The sequence below is a fragment of the Ursus maritimus genome, unplaced genomic scaffold (genome assembly GCF_017311325.1).
Source record: "Ursus maritimus isolate PB19 unplaced genomic scaffold, ASM1731132v1 scaffold_8, whole genome shotgun sequence".
Classification (NCBI taxonomy): Eukaryota; Metazoa; Chordata; class Mammalia; order Carnivora; family Ursidae; genus Ursus; species Ursus maritimus.
Window position 1 is genome coordinate 75,228,637 of NW_024426996.1, and position 25,052 is coordinate 75,253,688.

Consider the following 25,052-nt stretch of genomic DNA (forward strand, 5'->3'; position numbering starts at 1 on the left):
CAGGAGGCTCCTGAACTTGCGGGCACCCAGGCGGAGCACGGCCACTGCATGCAGCTCGAGCTCGAAGCCCAGCACCCGGACCGAGACGCTTCTCGGGCTCCCGGGGACGCGGAGACCCGGCGGGAGCAGGCGCAGCCTTGGGGACCACTGGCGCCAGCCGCGCCGCAGCCGAGCCGCCGCGCCGCACTGCGCACGCGCTGCGCCGGCCCGACTCCGCCCCCCCGAGTAGGGACCTACAGCGGGCGCGGCGGCGGCGGAGGCGGCGGCGGCTTGCGGCCGGCGGTGTAGACGCCCCTTCCCGGGAGCCGGGACCCGCCGGCCGGGTGAGTGGCTGAGCCGGAGGGCGAGGGCCCCGGGTTCACGCGCGGGACAGGCGGGCCGGGGCGCCGAGGGGGCTGCGGGAGCGGCGCGGGGCGGGGGGGCCTGACGAGGCCGCGCCAGGACGGGGCGGGCAGTCCGGGGCCGGGTCGTGCGGGCCGCGGCCCCGCGTGCCTCGCGGCAGACCGGCCGGCCGGCATCGTGGCGCGAAAGCCCCGGGGCGGGCCGGGGGCGGGGCCGGGCCGGGGGCTGCCCAGACCCGGGGGCCGGGGCGGCGGCGGGGTGCGGGCCCTTTGTGCCGCCGCGACCCCGCAGGCTCGTCCCCCGCGCGCCGGTCGCGACTCACGGCGGCGGCGTGCGGGCTGCTGGGCCGCGGGTGTGGAGCCGCCGAGCCGGCCTCCTCCGCCCGCCCCCAGCGTTTTAAATGATGCATCTCCTGCGAGGATTTCTACCGGTCGGCTCCGAGCAGGAAGTGTCGTCAGGAGGCCATTTTTAAAGCCTCCTGCGGGCCTCGGAGGTAAGCGTTGACGTGGTGTGACTCTCAGTAGTTAGAGGAGACCCCGAGGCCCCGCCACGGCCGGGCCGGCCCCGGGAGCCCACGCACTAAGCCCCTGCGCCAGCGCCTCCCTTGCTAGCCCCAAGCTGTTAGATGTGGATTCGCTGGGATACCGTGTACCATCGGTGTGAGAGTGCCAACAATAAACTTGAAAACCGGACTGGCATTGTCTTTCCTTGGGAGTTTCGCGGCGTGTGCCCCGGGATGGGCTTGTCCACGGAGGACCTGTGCATCTTTTGCCGGGGAGGGCAGGCGGGGGAGGGTGGATGGTGAAGGTTTGACTTACTCCGGTGCTGATGGCAGCCTTTGTGGGACCTCCCCATCCCAGCTGCCCTTTTTATCTTGCGATCTTGGGTTGTTGGGCAGTTTCAGGCAGGGTGCCTAAGAGTGAATATGTCTTCACCGGAAAGGGAAACCAAAGGAGAGAAAGAAAGAGAACACTTAAGTCCCTCTACGTAAATGTACCGCATTAAAATAACGCTGACTTTAGCAACTGGGATAATGAACAATTAGCCTAACACTAAACGAGTTAAAAAGTGAAATAGCACTTTGGCCTGTTTTAAATAAAAGTCTGCACAGCTAAACTGTAATGTTGTATTACAGCCTTTAAGGATTGTATCTGTTAAGTTTAGAACTGAAGTCACCAAGAGTAAGACAGCCATGGTCTCCAGGAGCTTGCAGTGCTTTCCTAGAGGAAAGGAGAGAGAATAGGAATGTATGCCTTTATCTTTCTCTGAGTCACGGATGCAAAGTTCAGCCTAGCCGGTAATGTGTGTACACAACAGGAGATACTGGCAGAGGGTTCTTAAAGCCCAGCAAAGAGTTGTTTAGAAACCAGTATCATATAGTCTCTTCAGCATGCAAGGAGAATGTTAGGCTGTTTTAATTGTCTGATATCGGTGTTCTCTTTCACCTAGGATGCACTTTTTAAAATTATTTTTTATCCTAGATGTAGTATAGCCTTGAAAAATAACCCTTTTGTATGTATCTGGTTTTGTTATGCTGATAACATTCATTACAAATGCATTTTGAAAACAGACAAAGGAGGGCATTATTTTACTGAGCCTCCTTTCTGATATTATGTCAAACCAATGTAGATTTTTAAAAATTCATTGATACCAATTAAAAAAAAAAAAAAACACCATGATTTCCCCTGGTGTATTTGCCTCTAAGTAAGAGGATTCGGGCCAGTTTTGGGGCAAGAGGAAGAACAAAGAACATTTTTATGATTGTTGCCATGAAGGCTGACATTTCATTCATTCACTCATTTATTCATTCATTCCTTCAACCAATATGTATTGCGTGCCTCCTGTGCCAAGCGCTATGCTGTTGACTGATAAACAAGGTCCTCACAGCGAGGCTTCCCAGTCTTGATTGTTCCCAAGCTGCCTGGGGTAGACTGCATTTTCTTTGTTCACATATGCCAACCCAGCCAATTGCAATTTCCAGAATCCATGCTTGGAATGAAGGGTCCAGAGATTGTGTAATCCAGATGTCCTCGTGGAGTGGGGGTGGTGAGGCAGCAGAATCACCTGGGAAGAATTGTCTCAGCCCATCTCAGGAAAAGGGCAGTCTGATTTATTAGGTCACCGGAGTCCTAGGAAACCTTTTCTTCCTTTCTATTTTAAGCTCCTGTGTTACCTTGCCACACATCGCTGCTTGAGAAGCATCTTGGGGGCTCATTCTCTTTATTTTCTAGAAGAAAATTCTTGGGGCCACCAAGGCTGCACAGACCCAGGACTTGCATCCAGGTGCCTGGCTTCTGCTGCGGGGCATTTTGTGCGGTGCCTGGCAGCCTCGAAGGGTCCTGGATGTAGAAGCCTATGCCAGGGCCTGCAGGTGTGAGGCCAGAAGGGGCTTGGTGCCTGAGAAGACAAGGACTGAAAGAAGGAGGAGCCCTGGAACTTGCCACGCTTTTGACTCATCTGCAGCTCGACGGTACCAGGCCAGAAGTAAGAACAGAACTTGAGTGACAGCAGGTGCTGTGACTTTAGTTCACAGTCTCGCACAGCCTGTAGGAGAAAGCAAAAGAATTTAGATTAGACACCAGCTGACTAACTCCATGACCTGGGAAAAGACACATAGCCTCTCCAGCCCTGTTATCTTAGAAGCAGCAGAGAATTGAAGGTGTACTTTGAGGAATATTGAGGTAAAGTATGACTGTGCCTCTGCAGGCGCCCGGCACCCCATCCACCTGACTTCCGTCAAGATGCTCCAGGATTGCCAAACACACAGCCACTGAGAGCGCCCCAATCAGGTCAGCGGTACGGTGTTTACCGCCTCACTGAAACCCCCCATTCACCACTGCTCTCCGTCTGCCGTTACACTCCCTAAAGACAGCAGCCTGTGCAGGTGTGGGGGTAAAACAGTCCTGGCTTGTGCTCATTGTCCTCGCACCCTGCCAGGCACAATGCCAGGAACATTTACGTTTCCAAGAATCTACAAGGTGGTTACTGTCATTACACGCTTTACAGAGAGTATCAGTGATGACATTTCCAAGGTCAGTTGGCTAAGCAAGGGTAGGACCCAGAGTCCACTTGCCCAATCACCCTGCTACCCTCTAAGGCAGTGACCTTGCCCCCCTCCCAGTACCCTTGGCTGGGATGGGTATATAAAAGATTACACAACGACGTTCATAATACCTTGCTATTCCCACACACTCCTCTGTGCCTGTAATGTCAGGTAGTGGTTCTTAACCTTGGCTGTCTATTAGATTTACCTGGAAAGATTTTTAAAACTCCCCGAGCCTCCCCCACACACAGTGGGGCCCAGGCATCGTTACTCTGAAAGCTCTCCAGGCAATCCTAGTATGCAGTAGGGTGACCATCCCAGGGACCTCCTTCAAAAACAAGTTCAACATCCTGGGCATATTATGTTATGACAAGTTGGTCGCCCTAACGCAGCCAAGGTGAATAATCACTAGTGTAGTCGGAGATATTTCTTCTGTGTTTGATTATACTTTTTATTAAACCCTTAATCCATTTCATCTACAAAATTTGGTTTTTCTATAAACCAGAACAAGGTGGTGAGGCAATACAAAGCTATATGTACCCTTCATTTTTGTCACCTTTAGGGACCTGAAGTCCCTAGGTGTGTTCAGTAACACACAATTTTGTAATGTTGCTTGTAATACTACTTTGGTTTTTGCCGTGTATTTTTTTTAATGCTAACAAGAGCATAATTTCCCCTTAACTTTTTTTTTCCCCCACATAGAGAACAGTAAGTTTTATGCTTTAAAACTCTGTCACTGGTCACTGGTCATATTCTTTCGTTGAAAGGTCTTCTCTTAAACTGTATATATATATATATATATATATATATATATGTAATAACTTATTTTGTTTTCTGATATAGTGTCAGTTGAAGTGTTTGACAGTGTCAAGTCTGTCTGCGAATAGCTCCTTTGTAGATGGGGCTGAGGAGGAGATCCTGGCCTCCAGTCCCCTGAGAACCTCCTGCTGCGAGGCCTTTATCTCATCTGGCTGACTTGTTAAGCTAAGAGTTTCTGCTTCTCAGGAGTTTCCCGGACTCTTCTCTTCACAGGAGTCTTAGAGAAACAGGTTGACGTATTTCTTCACGGAACGTGCACTGTTTGCCAAGCGTAAGGCTACTGCTGTCTGCCCATACCTCTTCCTCACATCAGCGTGTAAAGGCGTTATTATTCCCGCTTTACGAAGTGAGAAAACCGAGGCTCAGGGGAGGTTAACAGATCCAGAATTACACAGTTATTAAGTCCAAAACCTAGGTTTTAAACCTTGCTGTTGATCTCCCAAGGTCATTGTCCTTTCTACTCTTACACTTTTCCCCTGGAAAGCAGAGGAATCAGAACAGGGGCTTTCTTGTCCAGCCGCCTTGCCCCATTCTGTGGCCCAAGTGACACATTTGGTTTCAGAAGGAAATCTAGAATCCCAAAAGCCTTATGTTTGTCAGCAAAATTGGGAAGTATTTTTTGTCATCCAGTGGCCATCAGTTTGCACTTCAGTCATTTCAAAGTGCAAGGTAGTTTGGCAAAAAGGAAATAATACTTAGTTACTGTTTTTCTTTCTTTGGAACAATGTACCCATTCAGTTCAGTTCTGATTCTTTGTAATGGTCTGAAAGAGTTCTTGCTGAGTGGGCTACCGGCTTCTTCCTAAATACCCTTTACCTGGGTGGCGGTAGCACTGTACAGGCCTAATGTTGCTTTTTTTGTTTTTTTTTTCCTGATCAAGTGTTACTTATCTACATGCTTCTGGGCACTTTGAGGTAGAATGCTTCAAAATTTTGCTTGCTGGGAAACATTTCTTAGACCAATCTTTGCTATGAACTAAGTAGACAAAAGGAACAGAAAAAAAAACCTTTGAGCACCTGTGTTCTCTTGTTTGGCTCTCCTAATTCCCTTTTCAGTCTGATCCTAAAGCCTGTTTCCTTGCCTGACAGTGAGCAGAGGGAATCACTTGCCTAAGGACCGAACAAACAGGGACAGAATCAGAGTTTGAATTGCCAATCTTCCAGCTCCATTCCCTTTGCTCTTCATGGGAACTGCAGTTCCATCCCTGTCCTGGGAGAAGCCCCATGGAAGGATTTCTGGAGAGAGCTTCCTGAATCTGCTTCTCCATCCAAAAATGATGCAGTCAGTCAGCTGCTAGTGACTGAGTTTGGTGGGCATGTCTCACGATCAAAAACTCTGCGATGATGCACGTAGCATGCATGTGGTGTAACTGGCCAGCCACTTCTCGCATTAACATCCAGCTTGTGGGTGTGCGTTCACTTACAGGGATATTTCGCAATTCAGCTGGGCTTGGAGAGGAGCAGGGAATTCGGTAACTAGCTTATAAATAAACCTGAGTTATACTGAATACTCTCGCATGTGGTCCAAGCATCTTTTCACGTTAGCCACTTTGCCACTAAGGCTAGGTGATGGTCTTGGCCCCAGAGGTAAATTGTGTTTTAGGCTATACCCAGTAACTAACTGAAATCATGATGTGAGATTCAGTGTATATTCTGGAAAGAGCAATTGCTAGGCAGTGAAGAAGCATGTATTTTAGCCCCTTTGACTCTTCATGTGATTGGCACGATTTCTTTCTCTGTTTTCTTTTTTTAACAGTTTATGATGTGTAACTTACCAAAGCACTATGCATTATATACATTATCATGTAATCTCCATGACACGCCTGTGACATAGGTACTGTTAACTGTATGTTTTACTGATGAGGATTCAGACCGTTGGCCCCAGGTCACACACCAAGAAAAGGATGGCACTAGGATTTCAATCCCTATAATACAATTGCAGAATCTGTAGCTTTAAATCGTGTTACTGCTTATTTCTCTTCTAATTCTGTTGAGCATTTGCCGTTTCCAGTATTTAGAAGTCTGATGGTTCCATCTTAATAAGAACTTGTACAACCCTCATGGTTTTTATAGGCCCCAGTGTCACTGACCTGGTGTCTGACAAACTTAGTCTTTTTCTCCATCCATCTACATAATAAATACGAGAAACCAGGGCAAGTGAGCTCAAAGTCAAAAGGAAAAACCAGCGGGGAATGCTGTACAGCCTTTCCCCAGGAAGAGACAAGACTCAGGGAGCACATTTATGACAAACCATGCCCGTCTCTTTGGGGTGTGTCAGTCATCTTTGGCTGATGCTGTAGATAATTCTGCATTAAAAAGCTCATTGCATGCTGTGAAAAAACAGACAACTTAATATTCATCAGACACCTTATTTCTTGTGTCCGGAGTTAATAATACTAAGTATTTTCCATGCTTTTGAGAACCCTCTTAAGTTCTCTTAAAAAAAAAAAAAATATGTTTCTAGTCCTAGGAGGTCAAATGCAGAGGTTTTGGAATAGAGACATGAGTTTGAAAGGTAGGTCAACACCAAAACTGATGTTAACGGCAGTTCACTGAGCGCCCTTCCAGTGTCTGTGAGCCAGAGGGAGCGAGGTGCACGGAGGGAGTGGACTCACAAGCCGGTCCCTCTGGTGGTCCCTCTGGTGTGCCTGCAGCGGCCTCAAGTGCTCACATGCAGCACCAGCAGCAAAGGCATCTAGGTTCTTCCCTGCCATTCGCCGCGCCCATTAACCCTCGTCACGGGGTACGTTCAGATCTTTCCCCCTACGATTAGCCACACACGTTACAAAGGCCAAGTAGAACATTACTTGTTTTGAAGAAGCCTGACATCTTCGTCACCTGGACTTTGGAGGTACCAGATAGAAACACTGCATTATCTTGGGAATGGCTTAGAAGCCAGGAAGCCACCTGGAAACAGGTGACTGTAATTTGAACATGGCCTAGGTGTCTTGCCTCCCATTAAACGTATTTGCTAATCACAGCCTCGCGCTTCTCACTGGCACTTGCTCCTAGGGATTCTTAATTCAGAATAACTGGCGCGATAGTTTCATGGAAACACCTCTGAGAGGACTGCACTGCTTCGGGGCTGTAGCTGGCTTGGTTCATTCCCTGGGGACTCTCCTCCACCAGGATGCCCTCCACTGCTTGCCAAGTATGTGATCTTACCGTCCAGTCTCTGGGATTTCAAGTCTTCAGTTTTAGGAGGAATGATGCCTCCAAGTTTTAAGAGGACTTAGAAAGAAAATGACAAAACTGCCTTCTGTAAATTTTGAAGAATCCTGGAGGCTGGAAAAGGTGCTGGGAAACTAAAAGTGCACAGTTGGAATCCTGGTTTGAGTGAGTCTTCAGATGAAGGAATCTCATCACAAGATTCTTGAGAATTTCTCAGGATTAATATGTAAGATGTTGAAGTAGTTGGTAAGCATGTTGTGCCAGGCAAATGAGTTACTTTCTTCTTTCCTCCCCTCTCTGCCCTCCCTTCCTCCTCCTGTCTTCTTGCCCCCTCCCTCTCTCTAGTTAGTAGGATTCCAGGGCTGGCAGATAGCAGATGTGGTATCAGCTGGTATGCAGATCTTTGGAATAGAATTGAGAACCCACGACGAGAGGAGAGAAAAGGTGTGCAGGTTGATAACGGGTCTATCAAGAGGGTGAGGATGTTTGTAGCCCCAGAGTCAGGATACAGGGACAGTGGTTTCATTTTCATTTAAGGGCAAATTCTCAACAGTGAGAACTATGTGAAAATAAAACTAACTGCCTAAAGAGGGAGAAGTGTTGTTTCTGGAAATATTAGACCATCCATTCATGATCAACTGGTGAGGATGATTTAAAGGATTGAAGTGTTGCTGGAAGTTTCAGCCAGCGATTTATAATACTGGCTTTTCACTAAAACTGCATTGATTGCTTTTATAAACCACGATGTCTCTTCCCCTTCCCCCTCTTCATGATGATTTGGACTCACTAGCATAGGGCTGAGTCCAGAATCGTCTGTCTCAGCTGTGATGCTGAGACTCCTCCGCATTCTGGAGCCCCTGGCCCAGTCCCCTTTGGAGTCCCTCTTCACCTGCGCGTCCTTGGAGCCACGGTTTTCTTAGGTTCTGGCCGCAGACCGTGCTCCCTCTGTTTTAAAGGGGTGAAAATGCCCATGTGACCACATTGACGCTAGCAGCATTCTTGGATGATAGAAGCCTGTGACTTCAGGGGTCAGCACTGGGAGACTGGGCTTGGAAATCACGCGGATGAATGTAGATGGATAAGCAGATGTGAACAGTGGCTCGCCTGAGATTGCCTGAGTAGTAGCAGAAGTTCTGGTACGAGCAGTGTCCCTGGGGTCTCCCTTCACTAAATCCACTTTACAACTCTGGAAAATGAAGTGCAGGGAAGTTTCTACGAGTGACTCCTAAAACTTCAACCTGTTGTGTATACCAGGAGTGCGGTGGGAAATGGAAGTCCTTGTCTTTGCCCATGCTTACCAGTTTGCTAGCTGGAGGCATCCACATGTCCTGCCCTCTTCACAGTCCCCTTGCACAGGTGTGTGTTCGAACGCTGAGGGCAGAGGGAGCACCTTGTGGCCCCACGGGCCTCTGCCCACTTGCTGTCGAAGTATTACATACACACTTGGGGTGGGGTGAGTCTGATCGAGTCCTAGATGCCACTAGGGTTCAGCTGTGTACTGGAAATTGCTTTTGAAAGGAGGCAGTTATCTTTTGCAAAAGCAAAATAGGGAAAGACAACACTGCCAAAGAAAATAAAGGCGGTTGTCAAACATGGTATGTCCTTATGGTCCTTTTCAAAAATGCTTTTAAAGGGCGGGTTTTATGCTGGATCTGAATATGCCATAATTATCTCTCTTGACCCTACAGTAGGACCTTCTACTCCCCCAGGTTGGCCTCTCAGACTTATTTTGCATGGCTCTCGGCCTGTGAGCAGTGTGCCAGAACAAAGCTGCTAATTCCCCCTCATATCTCTGCTCATCATCGAACAGACACTCACTGGGCACCTCTCTGTGCCTCTTGACACTTAGAGAGGCACTCTAAAACTTCAGAAGTGTTCTCTTTCACTCTCGAGTGTTTTAGCCATCGTGGCAGTGCTGTGGGAGAGGTTCGATAAGTGTCCTTCGTTCTAATTGCCAGATGAAAAAATTGAGGCTAAAAAGGCTTCAGTGGTTTTTAGAAGGTCATAAAATAAAGGCTTTTTAGCAGATCCCCAACTAGAATTTGTTTGGCTCCTAGTTCTTGTATGTTCTGGAAAAAAGAGCGTATACTTAAAGGCAACTATTTTTGTAGAAGTCGTCATCGGTGTTACACGTATTGTGGCACTTACCATAGGGACATTCGCGCCTCTGCCACCGCCTCTCACCTCAGTCCCCCGTGCTGTCTTTCCACCCTCACAGATGCTTGTCTGTGCGGCAGCTGGGAGCTCTGTTGGGATATAAAGCACATCAGGCCATGTCACTGCTCCAGTCTCCCCTGGTTATCTGTCTCAGGTAGAGGAAAAGTGACATCTTATGACTATGCTAGAGCTTTCCTTGACCAGCGCCCCCACTGCCTCTGACCCTATCGACGCCGCTCCCTCCTTTCCTTCTCTCCTTGTTCAGTACCCTCCATTCTCCGCCTCCTTGCCATTCCTCAGGTGCTCCAGGCCCACATCCCACAGACCTTTGCCTTCTCTGGGCCTGAAACTCCCTTCTCCCAGACAGCTGCAGTACTCGCTCCCTGGCTGCCCCGAGGTCTCCGCTCAGATGTCAGCTTCACGGGGGAGCTTTCCTGACTCTCCACACCTCCACATGCCAGCCCTGTAACCTCATCACATACTTACTCCTGTCCCCCTGGCATTGCTTTATGGTAGATTTTTATCAATTACTTATCACCACCCAAGAAATAAATATATTGCCTGTTTCCCCTCTCTGTACCCTCCTGAGTGTACGGACTGATACTGCATTTTGCTCACTCCCTACAGCACTCAGTGCCTGGCACGTAACAGACACTCAGTGAGATGTTGAAGGCATCAGTATTGTCTACCTAATATTGCCAGTGTGTTAGTGACTTCTTATATTTGTGAAAGCAAATGGAGTGACCGAGAGAGAGCTGGGAATCCAAGCTGCTAATTGGCTATCATGTAGGACACCTGAGCCAAAGCCCTGGCTCTCTCCACCACTTGATAATTTGTGTGTTTAAAAACTGAAACAGCATCCTCCTGAATGAAGTTTTATGTCAGCTAATATGAAATTACACCTGTAAAATTGCTGGGATGCTTTCCATGACACCTACAAATAACTCTCACTTATCAAGGGCTGCTCTGAATGACAGCTGTGATTTCTTTGCTCCTGGCCTGTTTATGATTGGTCTAAAGTGACGAGTTTTAGGGGGCTGAATAGAAAAATGTCTTTCATTTGGGCTTATTATTTGCCATTTCTGTTGTATTACGTTTTACTCTTTATTACGTGTTTAAGAAAATATGTCAAGATTTAGCTTAAAATTCAAAGGTCATTGAAATATAAGTTTGGAAACAGCTTAACTAAACCTTAAGTTCACGTATTAACCACACTTTATGATGTCTTTTTCTCCCATTAGTGTTGCCTGGAATATCAGAGAACTGGGAACAATCCTGTCTTGGGATCGCACACCTACTGTGGCGGTTCGTAAACGAGGACACCTGACTAAGCCCCCAAAAGTCACTGCTCCGCCAATCACGCAGTTAGATGAAGGATGGCCCCTAAGGATTTTATCATGTGAAGTCTTCCTGAAGTTTCTGGCTTTCTTTTTATAGAAATGCAAATAAAGAAGATGAAGGATATTGGACAGCAGTTATATACCACCCAAGTGAATGACAGACATAATTCCTTGACCATGTCCCCCAAACAACCAAATGCTAATAGAGCGACTCGACCAGACAGACACGAAGCGCAAGCTCTGTTGTGTCAAGGCTCAGAGGCAGAGGCTGCCGTGATGACCGTTGCTACGTGTGTGAAGTGCAAAAGTGTTCACAAAGTCCCGCTTCGAGATTTGAAAACGGGCACTGGGCCAAGCCAGAAGGAAGACAAATACGTTTGCTTCAAATGCAGCCTCGGTGTGGCTACTCCCCACTTTCATTTTGTGAACAGTAATCCCAGTGCTACTTCCGTAGGAAATAAAGCGGAAGCCATCTCCGGTTCCATCGGTAACAAATTTAAGGTAAGGAACTTTAAGCCAGGCAAATACTATTGCGATAAGTGTCGATTTTCCACAAAGGACCCTCTGCAGTACAAAAAGCACACGCTTCAACACGAAGAGATTAAATTCATCTGTTCTCACTGCAGCTACATTTCCTACACGAAAGGGGAGTTCCAGAGGCACCTCGTGAAACACACAGGCATATTCCCTTATCAGTGCGAGTACTGCGACTACGGCGCCATCAGGAATGACTACATCGTCAAACACCGGCGCAGAGTGCACGAGAGGGCTGGGGGAAGGCGGCCGCCCAGAGCTGTTGCCAAGCTGGAGCCAAAAAGAATCAGCGCATCGAAACAAAACCTGGAGGTCTTAAAAGCTCCCAATCCAAGGACTGCATTTCAAAATAAGTTGTCAGATCAACTCTCCAGGTTCTCCTTCCACACAAATAAAGACAAAATGCACAATATCATGTTGTTGCCTGAATCAAAGGAATACCAAAAAGACGTAGTGTGTATTCCAAATAAAGTGACCCTGGTGGAGCCAAACGAAGGCAGTCTGTTTGAGAACAGAAGCGTGGAGGTGGAAGTGTTGTCGCCGGCGAAAGAGCCCGTCCAGCCAGGAATGCCGTTAACGGTGGTGGCACCGGCAGAGCTCGTGGTCCCTGCAAACTGCTTAGCACAGTTGATAGATGTGAAGGTCGTCAACGGGACCCAGCAGCTTGTCCTGAAACTGTTTCCTCTGGAAGAAAGTAACCGCCCTGAAGCCGGTGGGGGCGAAGGGGGTAATTCTGAGCGTATGACTAAAGAGAAGGGTTTGGCCAAACCAGAAAAAATGGTTTCTGCAAGCCAGACAAAGTCACTGGCGATGGAAGGCAGCGTTGGGAAATTGGCAGGCATTGATAGTCTTCAATCGTCAGTTCAGAAACAGCTTAAAAATGTGAAGTGGGTCAGGTCTTATGATTTTTTCATGTCAAATTCTAGTGTGCACAACCACGGAGAATCCCTCCTCAACCCAGATACAGTTGAGAATTTCCGGAAGAAAAGTAGTCCGTATCCACATAGACCGGCTCTTCCTTCTGTCTCCTTAAAAGGTCATTCTCCAGCATCTGTAGTGAAAAACAGTGTTTTCCACAGTCTCGGAGCTGCATCAAACCCTTTTCCATATAAAGCTGCTGTTTCTTTTGCTGAAGATGGAAGGACCTCACACGGTGACTCACAGCAGTTACTTCCCCTGGCTGCGTCACCTGCAGCCGTGTTCTTCTCTGGAGAAAAGGGCTTGTTGCCTGTAAGTACAAATAACTTGGAATCTAGAAATGAGATCAGTGTTCCTGGAAAAATGCTTCCCTCTCATAGGAAGTTGAAAGACAAGCAGATGGAGGAACACAAGGCAGTTTCGAATACAGGCCAGATTTCCTCTCAACATAAAAGCGAGTATTTACACATAAATATACCAGGACAAGACAGAGTCAGGTCTCAGCCACCCGCGGAGGAGCCTTTGGAATTAAAGAATCCTGAAAGGACTAAGGACTCTTTCGATGGTCCAGTCATCTCGTCAGTATTTTCTCTGAGCTCTGGGTCTGAAAACGTCCCTGAGGGCGTTAAGTGGAATAGTTCAACATCCAAAATAAAGTCAATTGAACTCTTGCGCAGAAAGATAGCTCAGTTAATCGAGTCCTGTGGCAAGCCGTCGTCTTTGTCTGCGAATAACGCACATCGCCGTTCTGTAGCGCAGCCATCGAAGGGCACTTCGAAAGCTGCTCCTGAAGGTATTCATGAAATTAACGTGTCATTTACTGGCACTGGCTGTCCCCCAGGCACGCCCCCAAAACCGCAGGATGATGGTGGCATTAACGGGCCACTCACTCCTCAGCAGATCTACCCACAGTTTATAGATGGCAGCAGTGGGAAAACTGAAAGCAGAGTAACCAGGAAGGCCCATGTTGCGACTCCCGTATTGATCCCCAAAGGGGCTGTGTTGAGGGTTCTTAATTCTTCTGAGGATGCCCACATTATAGAGGCGACGTGTGAAGCCCCCGTCAGCATACCTGGCAGTGAGACACAGCTGTTAAAACCCATTCCGTTCTGCCCAGTGAGACAGACAGACTCAGACTTACAGTCTTTGACCAGTGAAAGTGGGCCAATAGATATGTCCCAAAATCTTGATATACCTCTTCGGCCAAAACCAAGAAAAGAGAGTGCTATTTGTAGCACCATGCCTAAAAAAACTGGCCCTTTGCACGGTCAGCAAGGAAGCAGTGACCTGAGTAAGCAAGGCAAACTGCTTTCCAGAAGTCTTCCCACAAGTAAAAATAAAACCAAACAAGTGAACTCATCCAAGAAGAAAAGCAAAATCCAGGCTGATCCCAGCCGCTATCTCAAGGATCCTTCAATTTTTCAGGTTGCAAGACAGCTTCGACTGATTGCCGCTAAACCAGACCAGTTGATTAAATGCCCCCGTCGCAACCAGCCCGTCATTGTGTTAAATCATCCTGATGTTGACTCTCCGGAAGTGACCAATGTGATGAAGGTAATCAACAAGTACAAAGGCAATGTCCTCAAAGTCGTCTTATCAGAGAGGACTAGGTGTCAGTTAGGCATCAGACGGCATCATGTTCGCCTGACGTACCAGAACGTGGAAGAGGCCAATCAGATAAAAAGGCAAATGATGTTGAAAATGAAACTTAAAAAAGTTCATAAAAACAACTACCAGGTGGTGGATTCCTTGCCTGATGACTCATCACAGTGTATATTTAAGTGCTGGTTTTGTGGGCGGCTGTATGAAGACCAGGAAGAGTGGATGAGTCATGGCCAACGGCATTTGATAGAGGCAACTAGAGATTGGGATGTTCTTTCTTCCAAGGGCAAATAAGTAAAAAGTGGTCTTTGAAGCAAATTGTTTTTCTTAACTCTTAGTTTATCCTAGTTTGTCCCCCGCCCGCCCCGACTCAGTAGGAGAAATGCAGATTGTAGGAATGGGAGGCTCGATCATTCTTCAGAAACCTTGTAGGAATGTGGAGAGCTAGGAATCTTAACTGAGCTAAGTGACCAGACCTTGGAGGGTTTTTGAAGCCCCTGAAATAGTCCGCACAAACCTACGTACAGGCATTTTTCTGGAAAGAAGTGAAATTTCCAGTGGGGTCTGAGACTTTTCTTTGTTTAGCACCCCTGTTTTTCTGAGTAGATACAGATCTGCGGTGATCTATTCAGAGGGGCAAGTTCTGAGTGTTTTACACATTGCTCGTCGTACAAAATGCTGCTGAGGAATTAAACCCAAATCTCGGTGTACACTTCATTTTTTCCTGCATTAACTCATGCGCTGAATATTTGGTACATAATGGAAATTATGTCCTCTACTTTGTTATCTTAAATTTGGTTATAGAAAAGTAGGTGTTCTCTGAAGTTCTCACCCACTCGGCAGTACTCAGAGGTGTTGTCTGTAGCACAGAGCACTGTGCGGTTTTGGGCCACTTTAAAGAATGATTCCAAGGGTTTGCCTGAATTTATTCCTTCAACAGTAGATGTTAGGGGAGGAAAGAAACATTTTCAAATCCTTGCTTTCTTTTTAAATGTCCTGATTTGTGACAGTTGAAGAGGGAATGTGCCTTTAAAAAAAAAAAAAAAAGGAATGGTCCCAGAGGGAGAATATCTGTAATTAAGGCTCCTGTTTGCCCTTACCACCCTCACGAACAAAGTAACCAACTTAAAATGTGAATGAACAGACTTCTTACAACACAGATAAAACTGGGGGAGACAGTTCCAGGTAGGATTGTGAAGAGTTTCCATCTGAGACTCAGCCCAGACGGGGGCGAAGGCTGCGGGCACCGTCTCCAGCACCCACGGATCTCGGAGCCCGCCTCCAGCTCAGCCCGCTCTCCCTCTGCCAGGTTGCTGAACAGGCTCTCCGTGGAGTGAGACGCTTCCCTACTCACCTCCTGTCCCCTTCTTTGTGTGCCTTTGAGGTCCCTTAAGGCTTTCCTTCCTGAAAATACTAAAAACGGTCAGGAATCCACAAAACAGAAACATCCCACCATCTTTGTGGAGGTCATAGAAACACGCTTCCTGCTTTTCACCGATAGCCACGGTCTGTTCTCCCTCTCGCTCCCCTTTCCTAGGTAGCAACTCTCGAGAACACCTGCTTCCCTCTCCAGCAGATGCGGGACCAGCCGGTCCACACCGCACCTTTGTGTGCGTTAGGGAAAACTCCCTGGGCACCTTCCCTGCTTCTTGGGCAGACAGGTGGCGCGGCTGGGGGCGCTCAGGCTGGATCTCGTGTCCTCGCCCGCTCCGCCAGGCCGCAACCGTCACGCAGAACACACCCCGCACGGCCGCAGGGCGGCCCCAGCTCTGGTTTCCTCCCTCTAGGACTGCTCCTTCCTTAGGGCACTCGGTAGTGCCGCGAATGAGACTGGGGGCTGTTAGACCTGAAGAAGACCTGAGAGATGCCCGTTGTGTTGGTTAGTTGGAACTTTCTGGTTTTCTTTTAACACATGTGAAAGTCTTAGACTATCTTCTGATAGGTGGGATCGTAATTCTTTGTCATTGGTTCTCATTACAGATAATCAACATTTCTTACATCTAATTGAATACATAATCAATAAGTTGGCCGATTGGTTAATTTTTATTGAAATTTAAGACTTGGGTTTTTTTATATGTGTATATATGCGTGTGTGTACACATATAAATATTTTTTACCATATGAAAACTGCAGTAGCTAATTTTCTGATTTCCTATTTTATAATGAAATTATGTGGGCTAGAAAAATATAAGACATTTTATATTCTAGAAATTATTTTGGAAGCACATTTTTATAATGGCGTGATCTCATTTTTAGAAAATGAAAGCACAAGTAAGTGATGAGTCTGATTTATATGAGCAAACAGGAGTAGAAACCCCTGAGGATCATTTCGTTGCAGTATTTCATCCCCGTGCGTTTCTGGTTGGTGCTCTTTGGGAAATGGACCCTGGGCACCACTTCACCACATAGAGGAGAGCGCTCCGAAGTGTGAGCGTGCGTTCGCGGGCGCCCTGCCGGCGGGATGGAAGGCTCCTAAGATACTGAGAAGAAAAGGCTGTGATTTTTTTTTTCTCCTATACCTCACTGCTCAGTAGCATCTTTCTTGAGAGGCTCGAGCGTGCCCTTTCAGGAAAGCGGACCCTGAGTCAGGTCATAGTGTTGAGTGTTGACGTGAAATATTTATACTCTGCGGCATCAGCCGGTTTTCCAGTATTACCTGAGACTCAGCTCACGTACTTGTATGGAGCTAAATTTTATGAGTAGACTACGTAGCTAAGTTTTTGGGGGGATTTCCAGAGCTACAGTACTTTTTTGAGGAATTAAGAAGGCTCCTGGAAGTCATACAAATGAGAAGGCAAAACATGTCTGTCCTCCCTCTGTGAAGGACTTTAGGAAATAGCTTGTAACATGTAGGTAAATGTCATGAAACATTTCTAACAAAATTGGCCAAGGTAGGGGTAGAACTGTGTTAAGTATTTACTTACTCCTACCTTGATTTTGAAGGACCTGTACTCACTAAATTTTATTAATAGTGCTTACTAATAAAATCTTAAACTTATTTCTTAGAGATTCTTACTTTTGGGGGTCAGAAATGAGACGATCCTGTGATAGTTATGACAGTGAAAATTTTTAAAAAGGGACTCATAGTCTCATAGATAATATTTTACCCAAATTTTTATCCCCTGCCCAGAACATTCTGTGAGCCCTACTATGGGCCAAATGCTGTTTGTTAAACTAAACCGAACACGGTATATTAACCCTCGAAGCTCCGTCCCTCTTTCTTCACGACCTACTAAATAAACCATCCCAGGAAACAAAGATGTGACATTGCTCGGCCTTTGGAATAATTTTTGAATCTGTAAATGTCAATATGAGCAGAAAACAAAACATTGCCTAACACGTTTTAAGCATTATTGTAAGTCCTGTGTTAACAGTTTGTGTGTCTGCTGCTCTGGTTTTGAAACACGTTTGTATATAGAGATAGAAGTTGGCGTAGATTTTGTTAAATAAAGCGACTGTAAAATGTTCTCTGCCCTTTCATTTCAGTGTTCGGGGGCTGTTTCTTCCATGGCCTCTCATGGGATACGTCTCCGAAACAGGGAGAGGCATCCTTCTGGACAGCACAGCTGCCTCGAGTTCCAACGGGGCGTATTTGGAATTCGATGCACTGCTGGTTAACCACGCATACCCTGAAATGACACCAGGTCCCTTTTTTGTTTTGCTTTGCCTTAAATTTACAGGAGGTGCTGGTTTGGGCAGCAGTCACAGTTTTGATCCCATGTCTGTGGCCTCATCAGAGATGGTATGTGGCCGCTGCGCCGGCCCTCCGTGTCTGGCCTCGCGGCTGGGAGGCGGCTGGGGTGGGAGAGCTTCCAAGTGGCTAGTGAGCCTGCTGGACACGTGGGCAGCAGCACGGTGACGCCATCTGTCCATCCTCACGTCGGATTCTGCGCGTACCTGGGAGGAGAGAGGATATTCGGAGCGGGGCTTGGTTCCCTCAGCTCATTCCGAGGAGTCAAAAAGGGAAAAGGAGAAATGTACTTGAGTTTTGGCAAACAATGAAGAAAACGTAAAGAGATGTGAGTTACTTAAATTCAGCAATTTGCTGTTCTCATTTGTTAGCTGACAGGGGCTGTCACCCTCCATCCCGTAGATCTAGTCTAATACGTTGTCGCCTTTGGTTATTTAGGGGGAAGCAGAAATCAGATAAGGCAGTGGGAGACTCGGCGGGGGGGGGGGTTGAATTGAGCTTGGACGACCCGGGGTAGCTGCAGTGTGAACAGAGTAGGGGCCCGGGCAGAAGCTGACGCCCAGGCCAGAAAGTGAGGGAGTGGCAGACGCTAAGCCGCCTTTCATTGTGAAGAAAACTTGAGCTCAAGAAAGACGAATGTTTACATGAAGATGAGCGAGGTAACGTGCAGGAAGCACCCTGGCTTCTGTAAAGCTCTTTGCAGCGTGTAGAGCCCTTTGCTGCCGCAGGTTACGCTCAGCGGGAATGGACTTCTTAAGGTCCTAGCAGGGATCGGACACACAGTTGGGGTGAGACAGCATTCTGAGGAACATGGACTCAGTCTAGCTCAGTGCTGTCTAATAGGAACAGAATGTGAGCCACATACAGAACCTGAAATTCCTCGTAGCCACGTTTAGGAGAGTAAAAAGAGCAAGTGAAGTTAAATGCTTTATTTGACCCAATACATCTAAAATAGCGAAATATTTTCAATAAACATAAAATTGAGATATTTTGTGTATATAAACACACACATGTACAAAATGTGTATGTACATTTTAAAACAAATTCTTTAGAAATCTGGTATCTATCTTCAACTTACAGAAGGTTTAAATTTTAATGCTAAATTTTCGTTTATAATGAGATACAGTGTCACCAAAACACATAAAGTGTGTTTAGTGGCAAGAATTTAACTGCTTCCATTTTTCCCTTTAAACGAGAAATTCAGTTCTTCAGGCACCCGCACCACACCTTGGATGCTCATTACCCACGTGTGCCTGGTGTTGACCGCACCGAACCGCCCAGGACAAGGTGAAACACACTCTTTTGTAAATACCGGCTCACTCGTCTGAGCTCCTTGATAGGAAGAAGTAGATTTTATTTATCCACATATCTCTAAAACTAGGGTAGGCCAGGCGAGGTTTCACTCACTCATATTTAGGAAATGCCAATTGTGTGCCACATTCTGCATCAATGCCCCACGGTTCTCTTTCTAGACCTACACCTTAGAAAAATTGTTGCACGTATGACTTTTACAGGTTATTTAACATTTAGTTTGCAACCCTAGTTAGTCAACCAAACAAGTGTTTATTTCTTATCGACACTGCATCCACAGTGCCAGGGCCCTGTGTGATGGGGGGGGGGGGTCCCATCTTGTAGCCACACCATCTGAACCACTTGGGCTCCTCTCCTGAGGAGAGGATCTTGCACAGCTGGGAAACAACACACAGAACTTCCACTCGTGACCCACCACCCCAGAAGTGGTCACACAACCTCCCCAAGGGGCGATGCCATCCCACTGCCTCTGTGTGCAGAACGGCCGACGTCTAACACCGCGGATCACAGGCTGAGTGCCGGAGGGGCGTGAATGGCAATCGCCCTGTGTGGAAAGCAACGTGTCAATCTGGTAGTTGTGAAATGGTAACAGTCTGCTAAGACGCGGTGAAGATATGGGGAAATAGGCACTTCAACATGGTATTTGGCAATGTCTTAACTTGAAGAAGCAATGTATTGTTTTCATTTGCATTGCCCTGATTCCTAGTGAGATAGTATATTTTGTAAGTGTTTATTGGACATTATCATTTTCTGTGGCTAGGCTGCTGGTATTCCTTGTCCATTTTACTATTGAATTATTTATTTTAAACTTTCAAAAGAAAAATGACACTATTAAAAACCCATAAAGAATTTTTTTTCCTTTGGGGTTGATGTTTTTTGTGCTTTATTTTAGAAATTTCTCCCTATGTTGAAGTTAAAAAGATAGCTTTTTGTATTAAATTTAGTATCAAAAATAAACTTCCATACAACAGTGAACACTATAACAAAATACAAACTGTCAGATATAGGCTATGTAAAAGTCTTTTCCAAAAGGATCTGGGTCCAAATCTTTTTATATGTCAGTTCCAGGTGAATTACTCAGTGTCCTAGCACCCATTATGGGAGAGTCTGCTTTTATCCCCATGTGGGACGCTACCTCCATATACCCAGGTTCCATATCTGTGTGGATCTATGATTGGGTTGCTGTATTACACGGTTAATTGTGATTTTTCTTCACAGCTAATTCTAATAAGATAATTTACCATTGACAGAGGTATATATGACGTGCAGACACTTTCCTCGGCAGATATTAGAAAGCTATATAATGATCTTGACTACTCTTGGCTCTTTGCTCTTCCATATGCATTTGAAAATCAACCTGTCAATCCCTATTGAGATTTGAGTTGGAAAAGCATTGAATTTACAGATGCATTTGAAGTAAATTTCCATCAGTGGGAACATATTACAGTTTAGTCTGCTAATTGATTTGAAAATGTAATAGAAATAAAGTTGTGCTGGGGACCAATAACGTTTTATAATTTTTTCCCTTTTGGGGGGGGAAAGATTTCTTCATAGTAACAATAAACACAATAGGTTGCATAATCAATTAAAACCACGAGGAAGGAAGAAAGAATTTTAAGCCATCATATCACTTGCAATAAGAGTAGCAAAATTGCCAAGTGCAAATTCAATATTTTAAAAATCAGTGGAATTCCTACACATCAGCATGGAAATAGCTCTCATAGGAATGCTCCTATCACCTCTGCTATTCCACAGTTTAAGAAATGTCCTAATCACTGGGTGTTATACACAAATAATGAATCATAGAACACTGCATCGAAAACTAATGATGTACTGTATGGTGACTAACAACACAATAAAAAAAATGAATTTAAAAAAAAAAGAAATGTCCTAACCAATGTAATATGAAATATAAATTAAAATGGGCCTCTATGTATTTTCTATGTAAGCAAAAGATTAGAGCTTGAAAGAAAGAAATATTGGGAGAGACGAAAGTTTCCTTAGAGTTTCACCATAATTGTAGAGTTTCAGCATAATTTTTCCATAGGTTCTTGAAAGATATATTTTATCAGGTTAAGGCAATTCCTTTCTATCCATAAGTTGCTTTGCTGCTTTTTTTTCCCACTACTACATTTGTTAAATTTATATAACATATTTGAGTACTTTTTCTTTCTTAAAATTCTAACACAGTGTATTACTTGAATACACTTCTCTCATGTTAAGTCTTATATTCCTGGGATAAACCATCCTTCCTCATGATCTATTCATGTATATATACTGCTGAGTTTCCAGATCTAATGCTAGAATCCATGTAAATGGTGCTGGTCTGCCATTTCTTCTTTTAGTACTGTCCCTATACTATTTTATCAAGATATACCACTCTCATAGAATGGGCAGGTCACTTCCTCTACTCCGTTTGATGCGAATTATCTCAGAGAATAGAGATCAGTTGGTCCTTGGAGAGTTCATTCTTCAACAAAAACATCCTGGGCAGGCATCTTTAACAGAAAAGGTGAAACATGGAGGGAGGGAGAGGAAGTCTGGAAATTCTCAAATACCGATTTGATTTCTACAATGATTATCTATTTTTTTCAGGTTATCTATTTTTTCTTAAGTTAATTGTGCTCCTCTATTCTGTTCAATTCCTTACACCTAGAAAAACAGAAACAATAGTCCTGTCTTTTTGACGTTTACATGTGAGTAGGATGACGCATCTTATATTATTTTGTGGGACATACAGGTCCATATGCCATCATGTAGAAAAATTACATCCTGTCTGACCGAGTCAATAGAAGTCATAAAGTCAATCCCTTGGAAAAGTGTGCATTCATAACCTTCCAAAAACAAGATTTTATTCAGCTCATGAATGCAGCCTGTAAAACCTCTGAAAGCAAGGTTCGCCTCATGCCAAGCACACTTGAAGACAGGCCTCCGTATGGATAAAGAACAGCCAGACAGCAAAAAGATCAGCCCGCAAATCTCTGGCAGAGAAGGAGCCCTCCCCGAGTGGTGGAGAACGGTCACAGCGCTGCTGTCGCTAAAGCTTTTGTCTTCAGATGTTTCTCGGGGCACTTGTCATTCATCTCTCACAGCCCCAGTGCCTAGCATCTGGGCTCCCTCGTTGGCAGGACGGTGGCATGCCTCATCTAGACTGGGGGTGTGTTCCCCTTTAGAGGACCCAGGACGCCAGACAAAAAGCCCATTATGCAAAGAGTTGTCTGATAGCAACACTGAGCCCATAGCAGTTAGAATAATATGATAGCAAAACTCAGATCTGTAGTTCAAATTCAGCCAAGATTTATGTATCCTTGTTAAATTCAGCCAAGATTTATGTATCCTTGTGTGTACTCCACTGCCAATCTCCCCTTGGGGCCATATATTTCAGGTTTTGCAGAGTACGTAACAAGAAAGGGGTGGAGGAGGAAAGACGGCGGGCTCTTAATGGCGTCAGCTTGGAGGTGACACATGCCATGTCCCTGGCAGTCTATTGGTTAGAATTAGTTCAACAGCTTCAACTAACTGCTCAGGAGTTTAGGAAATGGGGGTGGGGGGCTCATGGGAATACTGGTAAACAACAACTTGCCACATTAACTGTGTGACTTTGAGCAAGTAACTCAACCTCTCTGTGCCTCAATGCATGTAGTATTAGCCCTGATTTTCGAGCCAAAGCGAACATATTTTATATCCTGCAGCTTATGAGAATTCACGCAGCCAGGTGGCATCTCAGATTTTAAGTATTTGATGAAGTATTTATCCACTAATCTATTAAACACCTTTTCTGGGGCAGACACACGTGATAGTGCAGCGAGTAGCACTTGGGATCCTCGCCTTCACATTGCCTGGAACTTTCTTCTCAAAGTGTGGTCTGTGGGCCAGTAGCATTGGGATAGCCTGTTCTCTTGGGAGAACTACAGACTCTCCAGTCCCATCCCTGACATCCTGGATCAGAACCGACAAATCCCTGGGTGACTTGTACGCCCATGACCATTCGAGAAGCACTGGCCTAGAAAAATGATCCTTCACTTCGGGCTTCATCTGGCTAATTCTTTGTTTCCTTTCTCAAGAACACCTGCTCTGACTCTCTCAACCCCACCCCCATCTTGAGGTCAGGGATTAGACGTTGCCATGGCACTGCTGTTGCTCTTAGAAAATGAAAGGGGAGAAAGTACTCGTGGTCCAGTGGGGAAGCCGGCATACTTTGTGTTTTCAGAACAAGCGGCATATGCAGTGCCATAGGCTATGATTAAAAGTAATATGAACAAGGGACAGGGTGGGGGCAGCAAGCAGGAAGGAAGACAGTAGGGAACTGAAGGACAGCACCTTGGGCTGGACGAGCTGGGCCCCGAGTCACAGAGGAGAACCCAGGGCTGAAAGAAGTTATTGTATGGTTTCACTCATTTATAGAACATAAGAAGTAGGAAGATGGGTAGGAGAAGAAAGGAAGAAGAAAGGGGAGGTAAACAGAAGGGGGAATGAATCATGAGAGATTATGGACTCTGGGAAACAAACTGAGGGCCTCAGAGGGGAGGGGGTGGGGGAATGGGATAGGCTGGTGATGGGTAGTAAGGAGGGCACGTACTGCATGGTGCACGGGGTGTTATACGCAAATAATGAATCATGGAACTTTACATCAAAAACTAGGGGTATACTGTATGGTGACTAACATAACATAATAAAAAAATTATTAAAACAAACAAACAAACTGGAACTAAACCATCAGCTGTCCTAGTTCTCAAGCCTTTGGACTCGGACTGGAACTATACCATCAGCAGTCCTGGGTTTCCAATTGCCAACTGCTCTGGAGAATCTTGCTTAATACAGTTCCTTTTCCATAATTAAATTTTAGCTAAACTTCATCTAAGTAGGTCAGTGAAATTCTAGCTCACATGCAAAAGAAATACAAGGCTTACACTTCCAAAGTAAAATATTAAGTCACTTCCTCATTCATTTCACTTTTTTTTTTCTTTTAGAAAAAGCAGTGCATCATTGTATACAGTGAATGAAAAATAATTGAATAGGGTTTATTTAGTTCCACAAATCATAGGTATAAATCAAATTGAATTTAAAATAATCAGAAATTCAGCAGAATCTTTAGAGTTTTTTGAGGAAAAATATTCAATAAATCGTGTTTACTTACGGGAAAAGGGCTTCAAAAATGATAATACTGTGTATTTTTCCCTACTTCTAAGTTAAATTTTGATCATCTGCTTGCAAAAAATATGAATTTTATTGTAATGTGAAAAATCCCATTTATTCATTAACCCAAAATATATTTATTGAGCATACTTCTACCTGCTCAGCATTGTACTACATGAAGTATATACTGGTTAATAAAAAAGACATGATCTCTGCTTTTATGGCCCTTTCAATTTGGTGGGGGTGAAAGGCAATAAACAAGTAAACAAACAAAAAAGAATCTTTACTAATTGGAGAGAAGAGAATAAATCATTGTATTTAAGGATTTTAGAGATCTATTTATACTTGTCCTCACTCTTCATGTAAAAATGCATTTAGAATAAAGGCATTAACATAAAGGAGAAAACTATATTTTCTAATCACCTTATTTGCAAGAGTAGAGCTGGCTCCTGACAAAAATGAATACTTGACTTTAGTGGCTTTGCTTTTCTGTACCATACAGTTTACCCAAAACCTTCTCTGGCAAATTTTGTGTATATACATTTTGATTATGCATGAAAATTACATTTTGGGCACTATGCTGTCTTATCTGAGGTCACCTCTGCCTATCATCTTTGAGACCTATGCAAGCAGTAGGTAGATTCCTCAGAGATTATAATGAATAAGCTGTAAGAAGAAAGGCAGACCTGAGGAAATCTACTCCAAAGGATGGCACAAATCTTTATGGAGTGAATATACTGTTGTCTGCACTGCAAGGGGTAACAACATGAACCAGAAATGGATACTATCTTCAAATACCTCTATTATCTAGTAGGGTAATAAAAAAGCTACATGAACATATCATGCATAACTAAAAGTGAACATTCCAGAAGAATTTTTCCTATCTCATGTTTTAGATGCCAAAATAGTAGAAATGAGGTAAAGGTGAATACCTTGCTGCCCTCCCAACACCTTATAGTATATATATATATATATACATATATATATAT

The 25,052-nt window shown here is 45.2% G+C and overlaps 1 protein-coding gene across 1 annotated transcript; it reads left to right on the top strand.

The window, feature by feature from the left end:
* The first annotated feature begins 223 nt into the window (after window positions 1–223).
* Window positions 224–17,392, top strand: ZNF518B (zinc finger protein 518B). The gene is made up of 2 exons (XM_040625363.1): window positions 224–323; window positions 10,773–17,392. Exon 2 carries the CDS (start codon window positions 10,971–10,973, stop codon window positions 14,217–14,219), a length of 3,249 nt encoding a protein of 1,082 aa, XP_040481297.1. The 5' UTR covers window positions 224–323; window positions 10,773–10,970; the 3' UTR covers window positions 14,220–17,392.
* The last annotated feature ends 7,660 nt before the right edge of the window (window positions 17,393–25,052 follow it).